Source organism: Rousettus aegyptiacus, unplaced genomic scaffold, assembly GCF_014176215.1.
Source record: "Rousettus aegyptiacus isolate mRouAeg1 unplaced genomic scaffold, mRouAeg1.p scaffold_m13_p_3, whole genome shotgun sequence".
In the NCBI taxonomy this organism is placed as follows: domain Eukaryota; kingdom Metazoa; phylum Chordata; class Mammalia; order Chiroptera; family Pteropodidae; genus Rousettus; species Rousettus aegyptiacus.
Genome location: NW_023416306.1, coordinates 6,694,551 through 6,708,199, shown reverse-complemented (window position 1 = coordinate 6,708,199; position 13,649 = coordinate 6,694,551). Strand labels below are relative to the sequence as shown.

The window sequence follows — 13,649 nt, the reverse complement described above, 5'->3', positions numbered from 1 at the left end:
TTTTTTTAAGCAAACAGGTCACGGCACCCCAAAAAGAAAATTATAGAATGCTGTCTTCAAACTGGCATAGGTAGCCGGTATCATTATGGTGCCCCGAGAACAAACAGCCCCCTCACCTCTTTCTGGGAGAAATTTTCACCCCTTTCAGCCGAACACGTCTTGTAACTGAAGGTCAGCCAACTGCGTTCTGACAACTGAAATACTTCCTGGAGGATTGATTTGGTGGAGAGCAGCAGAAATATTGTTCTGAGCGTGCCCAGGGAGAGAGAGCGGCCTCCTTTCTCTCCCCCAAAGAAGCCCGTTCATCACGCCTGTCCCACTATAGCACCTAGAGAGGAAGATGCTCGAAGGGACTCTGTTTGGGAAAGTACCCGCCGCTCGCTCTTGCCAACTGAATTTATAAAGCTTTTTTTTTTTTCTTGCCAAGATGGCCAGTATTTCTTTCATCATCTTCCTCCCACCTCTGAAGCCCAAGACCGATACCTTTTAGGATGCCATCTACAGGTGGAAAGTGGTCCATGACAGTGGGAAGCCATTGGCAAGCAGGGTCTGCTTTCATTCCACAAGTGGAGTCTAGACCTCCCACCGGCATGACTGATGCTTATCACCTGGTGAGCGTTGCCAAAAACACAGCCTCGCTTATTTTCACTGAGTTCATAAATGACTTTACTCAGTCCCACGTCGTTACTGGCATGGTGGGGGATTCCATGTTTTAAAAAGAAAACGAAAACAACTACTAGAGTCGCTTTGAAAGAATAGATGCGCAAAACCGCCAATTCGTTCGTTCATTCACGTGCCTGGTGAGTGCTTCCTGTGTGCCCAGGACGTAAATGCCTGAGAACAAAACAGACCTGGTCCCTGCCCTGGAGGAGCTGACCATTCAGCAAACAAACGGTCCTCACACTGCATCTGCCCCCACAAGACCCCGCCTCTCTCCCTGCGCTGAGTGCAAACCCTGTGCAGGTTCCTCCAGGCAGGCTACAGAAGGCTTGACAGACAGCCTGAGCAGCCTCTTGATCTGCAACTTCAGTGGCAGTGAGGACTAGATGGGTCGCCGTCCCAGAGGCGGGTTGGCCCAGACCCCGTAGGCACAGAGCTTAGCTTGGGCACGCAGAGGACTCCGAGGTGGGATGAGAGCAGGGGCAGAACATTCACAGTGTTTACTTCTGCAGTCTTTTGGTTTTACTTTCAATGTTCGATGCAAGTACGGCGTGAGCAAGAGCTGCATGTTCTTTCTTGGGTGTTGAGGACTCGTACCGTGGACCACCTCACAGCAAGTAGGCCAGGGGCAGCGGGATGCCATGGAGCATCAGTCCGCTCTATAACCATCAGTCTCCTTACCCATTTCTGAACAACTGTGACCATTCGGTAATGAAACAATGGTAATTAATTTATTAGTATGGTATAATCTTTAATAAATTTCGTGCCAAAATGCATGGTTTTTCACTTAGCATTCAAAATGTTGCGTAGAGAGTAGTTTTCGATTTCTTATGTATCCTTCGAAGTAAATTGAAAATCAGTTTCTACATTTTAATTTGTCTCTTGTTAAATCTGTTGCACTCTCCCGGGCTGTCTTTTTCCCAGCAGACTTCCTGCATGCAGTTGCGTAAGGACTTTCTAATTCCCATAAAGTGTCCCACCCGCAATAACCACTGGACATCAGCCCCACCCCCACCCCGATTCTTTAGATTTTTGGTGAAGTATTTTGTTACCTCAGTCTTGTATCAAGTTGCTGTATTTTTCAGCTTGTTACACTGATAATAATTGTTTCACTAATTAAATACTTTAATGTACAAACATCTTTGTTTACTTTGAAATTAAATGTGTTTTCAATGAATCTGGCTCGATTCATTAGCCACGTGCATTTCACTTAGCAAGCAGTTGCTGTGCCAGATACAGACACGAAGGAGTCGTGGGGTGCTCAGGACCCGGTTAAGAGAACACAGGTGGCCTGGAGGAGCAGCGCCCTTGGGAAGGGAAAGAGTTGGTGCTGTGGGCACTCGGGGAGGGAGGTGGGAGCCCGGGGAAGCTTTAGAAGACAGCGGACATTTGGAGGTTCATTTCGGAAGTCTCTGAACACGTGGAGGACGAAGGAGGCAGGGAGACAGGAGAAAGGGCGGGGCGAGGTTGGGGAACACAGCCAACCCAGTCTCACGGAGTAAAGGATTCAGGGGAGTAATGGGATCAGAAAAGATATGTTGGGGGAGTTCATGATGTTAGGCAAAAAACAGAAGCCCACTCTAGCTTGCTTAAGAGGAAAAGGGGGACTGTCTTACAAGGGTTGTTTCCCGGACACCTGGGGGGAGGACCAAAGTGGAGTCTCAAAAGGGCCAGAAGGAGACATAGAAAGCCCCCACATCTTTCTCTCTCCCTTTCATTCTCTCTTCAGAGTGGCTTCTCTGCTGGAAGGTGCAGCAGCAAAGAAGTTGAGGCCTTACTGAGAAAGCAAGTCACTGAGGGAGTCTGCACCAGAGAGACACATGATCCAAGTGGATCATGGGAGCCCCTGGCCCTGCCTGCCTCAGTTTCCCAGCTAGTGCCTTCCTGAGCTGCAGTGGCAGATTATCCCAAGTACAAGCTCCCCCCAACACACACTCCCCACACACTGCTCCACCACCCCAGTTCCAGGCCAGGGTGGCCATGCCTTCCTAGCCAAGGCAAGCCCCGGACAACGGAGGGATCCTAGTTCACCTCATGATTTTAGATGATGGCACAGTGACCCACAGCTTTACCCAGATGGAGTCGCTGCGCTCTGCCCCAGTGCAGTGCTCAAGGGCTCTGAGACGGATACTGAGTCTTGGGGAGAAGATGAGGACGGTGGGATCGGGAGTGGTGGCTGTCGCACAGCTAGAAAGTGATGAAGTCAAGATTTGAACACACGATTGGTAGCCTGCAAAGTTCCAGCCCCTCAGCCTCGCTGCGTCAGGCGCCACACAACGACCACCAGGAGACAGCAGTACCTCCTTTTGGTGGATGGAGAGATCCGCGAGCTAACACAGACAGACGGTGCGGTAGATTCAGCCGCTAAACCAAGCACAGCCCCCCTGCGCGCAGCTGGCCAGCGCTCCAGCGCCTGCGGAGGTGAGAGGTGGGCGTGGTCGCCTGCGTGGGCGGGGCCTGACAGTGGGCGGGGATTGGGCGGGGCTGAAGGCGGAGCCTTGTCCCCGACAGGGTTGAGGAGGGTCGCAGGAGTGAGCCGGGCACAGTCTAGGGGGCTTGGGAGAGAAAAGGAGAGGCTGTGCCTGTGGGCGGGACACGGAGGAGGGCGCCTCCCAGGGGAGACGGTGCTACAGTAGCTACACTGGAAAGCGCCAGGGGGTACCGAGGTGTGCAGGAGCGACACTACAGGGAGCCGACCCTTGCTTGGGGTGAGGGCGAGGGCCGCACGGGAGCTCAGTGGTGCGGGGGTCGGCGAATGTGGCCCGGGTCGCGGCTGAGAGGCAGGAGCGGGAGGGTCGGGGCCGTGGGCAGTAGAGCTGAGGACGGGGTGGGAGTTTGGTGCTTGTGGGCAGAGCAGAGGTGCAGAGCCGCGCGGGGAACCGGGCGGGGCCGGGGCGGCATGGGCGTGGCCAGAGAGTGGGGCGGGGCCGGGGCGGGGCACTGGCCGGGCTGAGGAGCACGGAGTGGCCTGGGCTGAAGTTCAGGGGGTGGGGGGCCGGGGCGGGGCCTAGACCCGTCTGAGGGACATAGAGTGGGCTGGGCTGAAATTCGGGGCGGGGTCTGGACCCGGTCGAGGGGCAAAGAGCGGGCCGGGCTCAAATGTGGGGCGGGGCGGGGGCGGAGCCTGGGCCGGGCGGAGGCGCGCGGGGCGGGGCGTGGGCTGCGGCGCGTGAGCCGAGCGGCCAGCCGAGCCCCGCCGAAGCCCGAGCCCACCCGAGTGCACCCGAGCCCGCGGCCCCCGCCCGGGGCGATGGAGCCCGAGCTCGGTGGGGAGGCCGCTGCGCTCCTGCGGCAGAAGAGGGCGGCGCTGCGGCGCAGGGGGTGCAGCTTCGAGAGCCCCAGGTACTGCGGCTGGGAGGGGTGCGGCCGGGAGGGACGAAAACTGGGAGCTGGCCACGTGTGAGGGGGGTGGCGGTCGAAGGGAACCGCGGCGCGGGGAGGGGTCCCTGGGGGTTCCGAGGGTATTGAGCGAGGAACCTGGACCGAGTGGCCAGGGGTCGAGGGAGACTGGGCCGCCCGAGCGGCAGGTGCGGGAAGGGGTCGCCCCAGAGAAGAATCTGGTGAGCGTCGGGAATCCAGACCGGACGAGACGCCCGCAAAGCGTTGGTCCTGTGGCAGGCCGCGAGCAGAGCCGTGGCCCGAGGCGGATTTCGAGCTGTGGAGAATGTGTCCTGCCCGCCTCTTGTAAAGGGCTCAAGGACAAGGTCGGGAAATTGCCCAGCTAAAGTCTAAGGGAGGTCTCCCTCCGCCGGGGAGCCGCTCTGCACTGCCCCAGGACCCGGGCCAGCTCCAGCCTCCTCATCCTCGCTCCGCAGGTAACGCACACCTGCTGCCTCACGGCCCCGCCCATTCTGGCGCCATGTGGACCCCGCGAGGTGGGGCCCCTCGCGCCCCCCTGACCCGCGGACGTCGTTCCTCCGCTGCGGGTGCCCGTGCCCCTCCTGGCCCCCTTCATTTGGCCTGGGGAACTCTCCTGAGATGTTGGGTTCCTTCTCTTCCCTGGAAGCTTGCCCCACAGGCACGCCCTCCCCTGCCTGCCTTGGCGGCGCTCCCTCTGCTCTGCCAGACTCATTCCCTCAGAGGGCATTTTCTTAACTTGGAATGCCTTCTCCCGCTCCAACATCGCTAAAGTTGGCCCTGCCATTTTTCAGCTCCTCCACCCCACCCCCAGTGCTTCTTCTAGATGGCTCCAGCACCCTCCCCACTAGACGTTCTGTCTTTATTCTTCCTCCTCTCAAATCCACATCCTCACTGGCCGCCGGAGGGGTCTTACCATAACTGTCAGTTGGACCCTTCTGCCGCCTAACCCCCACCCCACCCCATGCCCGCCATCGCGAGCTCTCGCTCTCGCTCTCCCACGGAAGTGATGGGGACTGGGGTAGGAGACCAGGAGAAAGATAGGAGGTAGGACTCTGGCTCTCACAGAGGCCGAAAAGAGGGTTCGACTGTTAGGCCAAAAAACAAACCAGCATCCTTAATATGAGGTGTGAGTCCTTGCAAACCTTGCCTCCTCCTTGGTGCTCCAGCAGTACTAGATGAGACTACAAGCATCACGAGGACAGGGATCGTGTGTGTCCTCTTCACTGCTCCATCTCCAGAGCCTTGCCCAGGCCTGGTGCATCACAGACATTTACTATTTGTTGAATGATTAAATGCCTGACTAGCTGGGAACTCTCTTATGCTGGGCTTTTTCTCATCAGTGCCTTTGCTCATATCATATTCTTTTCTCTACTCTGAATAGTCTTTCATTTACTCTTTGGATAGTGCCTACCCCTCCTCTTCTGGGAAATCTTCGCTGAACCCCAGGCTGAGCTCTGTGCTGTATCAACAGTCTATGCATATATCAGCTCTTCCACATACCACTGTAATTACCTGGATAATACCACTCCCCCACTAGATGGGGAGAACCAAACAAATATGATCTCTGTCTTTCTGGTGCTTACACCCTTGTTCCCGGAACATGAGGATGACAGAAAGTGTATGAGTCTAGAGAGATGAGCCCCAAACTGGATCCACCCTGGCTCCAGGCGTGAGGTAGAATGTTTAGATCAGCACTGTCCTATAGAACTTGGGAAGCATTCCATAATCTGTGCCATCTCATACTGTAGCCACTAGCCACCTCCCGGCTATTGAGCCACCTGAAATGTGGCTAGTGCAACTAAGAAACTGAATTTTAAATTTTACTTAACTTTAAATAGCCACATATGACTAATGTTTAAAATATTGGGCAGCACCAAATATAAAATTTTTCTCTTCCTCTGAATTCTCACTTCTACCACCCCCTCCTTTGTCCTCATGATCTTATACCTGAAAGACTAAATTATGACTTCTTGCCCGCCAGAGGTGTTTTTCTCATTTAACACTCCACGATATTATTGTGAAAACCTTAGAAATAATGATTACCACTTTTCTGATGATAAAAATAATGTATGTTTCCTGGAGAACAATTTATTTAACCCATCCTTTATTATACATGCAGTTTATTGCCAGATTTTCACTCTTAATAAAGACACATTGAATCTATATGCATTAGCCTGTGTATGAAGAGGTCATCATTTCTTTAAGATAAATTCATAGAGGAGAAGGGGATTACTGGATCCAAGAAAATGAACATTTTAATGGCTTTTGAAGCATAATGCCAAATTGCCCACCAGAAAGCTGTACCAGTTTACAGTTCTCCCAAGAGCGTAGAAATGTGCCTGATTTTTTCTCCTCCTCAACACTAGCCACTATCATTTATAAATATTTGCCAGAGCAGAACCTTGTTTTAATTTGGATTTCTTGTTTAGTAGGGAGGTGAAACTTTTTTCTCATATTTATTCATAATTTGTATTTCTTTTTAAATAAAATGTATATGCATGCACATTGTCCATTTTCCTTTGGAACGTTTAGTCTTATTGAATCGAAGCACTTTTTATTTATCAAGGGGATTAACATTTTTGGTCAAATATGTACTAAATATTTTTTTGTAGTTCATTGTTTGCCTTTTAACTTTATGGTGTTTTTTGATAAAGCTTTTACTATCGTCATTTTCTTTAATTCAGCCAAATCTATTTATTCCTCCTGCTTATGCTTAATTAGAAAAGACTCCCCTAACTTAAAACAGGTCAGTGTTCATTCTATTGTTTCTGTTCCTTTTTAAAAAAAATTACCTCTTTAATCCATTAATTTAAATTATTGCACTTTCAAGTGAGACTATTAAGAGCTATCTTGTGTTGGACAGACATAATCGGCTCTTGTGGCCAACAAAAAGAAGAATCACCTGTGAAAATTCTTAACAAGCATGTGGGTCTTTACCCCAGGCCTATTGTTCCAGAAAGTCCAGGGCGGTCATGGGGTGCGTGGATGCTCAGATAGCCTGCAGGTGATTCTGATGGATGGCCAGGGGTGAGAGCCGCCCCTCCTTGTGGGCATTTTGCCAGATTACCCTCCCTCCAAAGTCCTCAATGACTTCTCATTTCCTATTGTATCAAGTTTAAATGCCACTGCCTGGTGTTTCGGGCCTTTAAGAATCTGGTTTAACCATATTCACTCAATCACTTTGTTGACATCAGGAGACAGGCATTACTTTCAGGATGGCAGCTGTCTTTGCCAAACACCCCACGTCAGCTCCAATAACTAGTGGGCAGACGTGGCAGATCATGTAAAGGAGCAAGGAGTGGTCCAGGTGTTAGGCATCCAGGCAGGTGGTGGTGGGAAGGATTAGCTGGGAAGTCCGGAGGCTATAGGGCAAGACGCTTATGCTGTGAAACCATTTGCCCTAGATATGTGTGTCCTGATTTTGTAGGATGACTGATAACAAGGGCTTTGGAGTGAAACAGACCCAGGTTCAAGTTCCTGTCCTTTCACTTGCCCTTGGACAAGTTGCTTAAACCCCTGAACCTTGGTTAATTCATATGCAAAATGACAGTAACACCTATTTCGCCATATTGAAATAATTTACGCAAAGTGCCAAAAACAATGTCTGGCACAAAGCATTACTAAATTGGTAACTTCTATGGACAAAAATGATGAAGAATTGTATGAAAGTTTTACCTTTCTCTTCCCTGGCCTCATTAAAATTCTAGCTTTGCCCATTCAATTTTTCCTCCTCCTCTGCCCTGTTTGCAAGGTCCTGCCTTGCAATTTTGCATTTTTGAGCTACAGATTGAGGAAGAGAGGGATTAACGAGAAGGACAATAGGGACACAGGGTGCTCCTTAGGACTGGGTAGAAAAAAAACTTTTAGGGGTATTCAGAGACGAGAGGTACAGAAACACCTCCTTTGGATGAGGGAGGCCCATAGGTCTCCCTATTTCTGTTGCTTTAAGATGTAGTTCAGAAAATATATCTGTTATCTTTTGTGACTTTGTGGTGATCAAGAAATACAGTTAACAAACCCGAGTTATTTTCAGTTTCGCTTCTGTTGCCGAGCTGGGGGGTTTGGACTGCCACACTTCACGGGGCCGGACCACATGCGAGCTGCAGCCTTAACAAGGCTACATGTCAGCAGGATTGAGTTTGCAAGGCAAATTCTAAAGACCTAGAATCTCTACACTAAATGGAACTTTGGCCATCAGTTGGGTCAACCTCTCTGATAGTGGGTCTCAAACTGTGGTCCCTGGACCAGCAGCATCAGCATCACCTGGAAATTTGTTAGGAAAGCAAATTATCAAGCTCAAGCCCAAATCTACTTAATCAGACTCTCTGGGGATGGGGCTCAGGAAACTGAGAACCAGTGACCTCCACTTTGATACATACACTCCATCCTAACATAAACAAAAATCACTTGGGATAGGGGGCAGGGTTCTTAACCATATCCTGGGCCCCACCCCCAGCGATTCACCAGGTCAGGGTGGGTCTATGAATTGTACTTTCTAACACAAGTAATGCCAGTACTGCTGGCCTAGGAACGTACTCTGAAGATCACTCCTCTAGGGTAATGCAGGAATCTCATCCGACTTCTGTGTATTACGCCTAAGCCCACTATGTCCTAAGGCAAGCCTTCTTATTATTGGGCCGCTCTGTTATCTTTCCCTAATCACAAAGTTGAAGTTTGCTTCATTATACTTGCCACCTATCATTCGTGGTTCTGCTTTCATAGTCATGTAGAGTAGCAATGCCTGTGGTTCTGATTCCAGGTGAAAAGCGGTGGCTTGGACTGCGGGGTGCAGACTTAGCGGTCAAGTGGCTCTTACTCCTGGCGACCCAGTTGTAATCACCACTGCCCAGTTCTCCCTCAGCCAGAAGCAGGGCTAGTAACTCGTTGCCATCTTTTCTGATTGGCGCCTTACCAGTTTAATTGTTTTTAAGGATTATCAAAGGCTATGAATGACAAGCAAAGGAGAATTATTGGTTCATGGTACTGCAGAATGCTGGGGTAGACCAAGCGTTGGGAGATCCAGGTGTTCGGATGTCATCAGTAGTCTTCTCTTCTGAGTTGGTTTTATTCCTAGGCCTTTCCTCATGGAGGCAAAGAAAGTTAACTCTTCCAGGCTGGCTTTCTACCAGTGTACAGCCCCAGCAGAAAGATTGGGCCTCTTAGTGGTTCTAGAGCATACCTCAGGCTTGACATTCACTGGATCTCTTGGGTTCAATGCTCATCTCTGAACCAATCATTTTGACCAGAAGGGGGTGAAACATGCTAATTGGCTGGGCCTGGGTCATGTGCCTAACTTAGAACTGAGAAGTTAGATCACTTCCATCCATAGAGACTAAGAGGCCATGATTGCCCAAAGGAAAAATCACAGTGCTGTTACCAGAAAGGGGGTGGATAGTAGATTGGAGGGGTGGGGAGGTGCCTTTACATCTGGGAAGCCTTCCAAAATACAGATACCCAGATGCTACCCAAGAGTCACAGAATTGGGGTTTCTATGTTTTTTTTTTTTTTTTTTTTAGTTCTTTTAAAAGACTACCTTAGTTGAATGGTTAAATTATGCTTTCCACGTTTAGCCACAGTAGGTACAGAGCCCTACATAGACAGAAGACTGGGAATCACAAATGGAAAACATATTTTCTACTTTCCAAAATATTGCTTCCTACATAGTGGCTTCCTTATTAGTAATGCACATAGCCCACGCATTGTGAGAACAAATTTGATGCCAAGACAAATGCTTTCTCGTTCCTGAATATGGTTCTCTGGGCCAAGATAGGATCAGAAAAGAACAATTATCCATTATTCATTGGGTTGCCTTCTTTTCTTCTTCCTTATGTTTCTCCTGACTCTTAGATTCTTAGATTTTTTTTTTCTTTCCATTTTTTTTCCAGGAGACCTTTTTCCCCAGGTAGTTTTATAAACAAGTATTTCAACGTGAGCTCTTTTCCTAGGCTTCATTGCTCCATATTCTGTCGTTACTCTTTTTGTTTGTGTCAAGCCCGTAAGTATTTAATCACAAATAAATCTGCCGCTGTCATTTTTCTTTTGGAAAAACAGCAGACTTCCTGAGAAAGACTATTAAGAGCCGTCTTGTATTGGGCTGACATAATGGGCTCTTAGGGCCAACAGAAGAAAATTAATTTTCATATTATGTCTGTTCTCCTATAAGAAGGGGGAAAAAATCTTTTATTATTCGCTGAGAGTTTAAGTTAATATAAACCAGCTTCCTTTCTCAGAGGAAGACAACAACAGTCAAATTAGTTTTGCTTTAGAAGGTTAATATTAGAAATTATGTTTGGTTATCTGCCTTCCAGAGCTGAAGATCTGAGCAGAGATGAAGTCTGACAAATGATGCTGTAGGAAAATTATAGCGATTTGGCCTATACAGTGAGACTCGCTGCTGGCTTTCAGGGATGGGGGAGGGAAGTTAGCAGCTTGCAGGTGTAGAGATTTGGGAAAATGTGAACCACACATCTAGGTGTCTCTAGAGCTAGGATGTTGAACACAGTAAGCAAAATATGAGTTAGCAATGAGGTGTGACTGCCCGAGGAGGTTTATGAAGAAGGTCGTTTGCTGTAGGGTTGCTTATCAAAGTTTTTTTTAAGTCCTTCGAGAGTATACTACAATACTAATCACCTGTTAAAAAAATTGGTGCAAATCCATATTTCTGACTTGGAAAGCTATCTGGGGTGTTCATATATGTTAAGGGAAAAGAAAAAAGTGGTTTCTGGTGATAGCCAGTGTGTAGAATTATGCGTGGAATTTAAAATTTCCCAGCAGCCATATTTTAAAAAGTAAAAAGGAACAGGTGAAGTTAATTTTAATAGTTGACTGTATTTAACTCACTGCATCCAAAAGATTATCATTTTAACTTGTAACCAATGTTAAAAATAATTAAGATAATTTTTTTTGACTGTCTGAACTCTGTAAGTGTCTGTCACACTTACAGCATCTCAATTCAGACCAACTCTCTGTTAAGTGCTCAGTAACTGGATGTGGTGTGTGGCTACCTTATTGGAAAGTTTAGATATGGACACTCAGGTAGGAAATGTTTGAAGAAGGCAACAGTGTGTTTGTTTTGTTCACTGTGAATCACAGTGAAATAGGGAAAGGTAAAAAGAAATGTGGGGAAAAGGGATACCAGGAGTCTTTATGAAAAGGGAATCAGTGAATAAACTTCGTGAATTGGGAAGAATGACTATGATTCGATGGATTTTGGTTAACTATTCATATAAATCCCAAAGAAAATTTAGACTTTGAGACTTACATGTGAAACCATTGCATCATGGATACATGATGTCATTTAAAAAATTTTTTTCAGAGGGGATTAGTATAATAAACAGTTTAAAAGAACAGAGAGAGAATGATTTTCTGTGTCAAATGTTGCTGATCGGTCAAACAAAATGAAGAACTAAGAATTGACCACTGGGTTTCACATCACGTGTGTCATTGGTGGCCTTTGACAAGAACTGTTTGGAATAGTGAGTACGATAGTCTCACTGGACTGGCTTCAAGAGAAAATGAAAGGAAAAGAATTGGAAAAAAATGAATGTAGTCAACTCTGCAGGAGTGAAGGGAGTGTGAGTTGGGAAATTGTTTGACTTGGTTTGGATTTGGTTTTGGTTTGCTTTTTGCTTTTGTTTTATGAAGATATTTATATCTGATGGGAATGATCCAGTAAAAAGAAAAGATTTTGGTAGGGTTATACTGCACTTGAAAAAGAAAATTCACAGAAGATAGAATAGCTGCCTTCCCACATTTGAAAAGGTGTCATATGAAAAAGAAATTAGGCCTGTTCTGTGTATGGCCCCGGGCTAGACCTAAAATCGCAATGGGCATGAGGGACAATAAAACGAGTTGGACTCAGTACATGAAAGTACATTCCAGCAGTCAGTGCTCCCCAAGCTAGCGTGGCTTACTTCGAGATGCAGTAAAATTTTTATTGCTGGAGATGTTAAAACATCTGTCAGTTAGGCGAGTATTTCTCCACTTTTCGTGTGTGTTTTCAGCAGCACATAAGGGCTGCTACAACAGCTTTTGGTGGCACACTCGAAAAGACCCCAAACGACGCTAAGTGGGCCAGTGATAGTGACGGCAAGGTCAGTGCCCAATACAACAGCGAACTTAGAAGCGTCCACGTAAGTGTGCTGTTCTCTGGTGGCCCTTCAGCACCTCTTTGCTGTTGGAGCAGAAGGGCTTAGTGCCGTGAGCACGCTCTCTTTTATACTCAAAAGGCAGAATGCCCATGCATTCCCATAAAAGCACATGGTCTCCGTCCATCACCCAGTGGAAGCCATGCTGTCACACCCACCAGGAGGAGATTTTGCCCTTCCCTGCACTCTGCTAGGGTCTCGTGAGCTGGTTAGCTCGAAAATCACTATAAAGGCCTGTCAGTCAGTAATCTGTTGCCGACAACAGAATCCACTCTTCCTGCTGGAAGCAGATGAGACAGAACACTGACATGGGCATTAGGTGCTGACAAAGTTGTTGGCGGGGCTGGACAGCAGGCTCCAGGCTGAGCTCCGGGGAGCAGCTCCCAGCCCCCAGAACCACCGTGCTCTGCCGTGATCGTAACAAGAAGCTAATCAATCCAGACGCTGCTGCCACCTTAGCTAACTGCGGAGCCACACTACCACCTCTGCTGTGGTCCCCAGAGCCGCCACTGTGGCTTCAGAGAGCTACAGAACCAAGAAGCCGTGGGCTCCTGGACCATGGCAGCTCTGTCATGACCTACCAAAGCAAAACGATGCCCCGTATCCTCTCTGAATCCGCCTGGCTCCATTGCACATCAGAGTGTCTCACGAGTGCATCTGATTTGTGGAATATAAATCACGTCCCGAACTCTGAACTGCAGAGGAGGTTAGGATGTTTGCGTTTTGGCTTTCTAACATCTGCACACACACTGGAACAGGATCGAAATGGGGACTGAGCAAGTCATTCCACGGTGTCTGCCACAAACAGCATCTTTCTTCAATACAGCAAAAATGGATTAGACACATCGATCAGAGTGGGCAGCACGCTAGAGAAGCTGCCTGGACCTCGGCGTGCTGCTGCGTACCTGGCACGCCCATCTCGGGGCTGCTCTAGCGGGCAAGGTCAAAATGAGAAACCAAGCCTCAGGTGGGTGCTCCGAGTGGCCTTTCCAACCATAAATGTCAGTGGTTCCAGAGCCCAAAGGGAAGCCGGGGCGTAAACGCCTGTCGTGCATTTTATGACCAGAGGAAAAGTGTCTTTAGAAGGGCTGCCGGCCACTAAGTATTCTAGCGTCAGCGCCACTGAGCAGGCCCGGTTTGATGCTTTGCAGATGGGTTGTCTGTTCCGTGCACTTGTCACAGTCCTCATAAAAAAGATTGGCAAAGAAACTGGGCAGGTCCCACCGCGGTCTGCCTGAAGCCACCAGTGACCTCATTCAAGAAAAGCCCAAACAGCCTGACTTAGTCTCCCTGTTCCAAATGAATCTTGTCCTCATGTTTTCGGCATTCGCATGTCACTTATGATTTATTGAGCGCTGCCGTGTGCGAGGCACCGGGGAGACTCCATGAACAGACAGATGGGGTCCTGTTGTCGTGGAGCTGACATTCCGAAGTGGACAAAGCAGTGCCGGTGGAAGAACACGTGCCCCGGGATGACTTCGA

The 13,649-nt window shown here is 48.5% G+C and overlaps 1 protein-coding gene across 6 annotated transcripts in view; it reads left to right on the top strand.

Annotated features, from left to right (window-relative positions):
• The first annotated feature begins 2,974 nt into the window (after positions 1 to 2,974).
• GARNL3 (GTPase activating Rap/RanGAP domain like 3) overlaps positions 2,975 to 13,649 on the top strand; it is a 126,938-nt gene continuing 116,263 nt past the window's right edge. For 3 of the 6 annotated variants that reach the window (XM_036217589.1, XM_036217588.1, XM_036217587.1), the window contains exon 1: positions 3,904 to 4,002. In XM_036217589.1, coding sequence (XP_036073482.1) covers positions 3,911 to 4,002 — 92 coding nt within the window. In that variant the 5' untranslated portion in view covers positions 3,904 to 3,910. Of the gene's footprint in view, positions 3,082 to 3,274; positions 3,369 to 3,903; positions 4,003 to 4,180; positions 4,476 to 13,649 lie in introns of those variants that run through there. The other 3 variants (XM_036217590.1, XM_036217592.1, XM_036217591.1) reach the window with 3 other exon arrangements.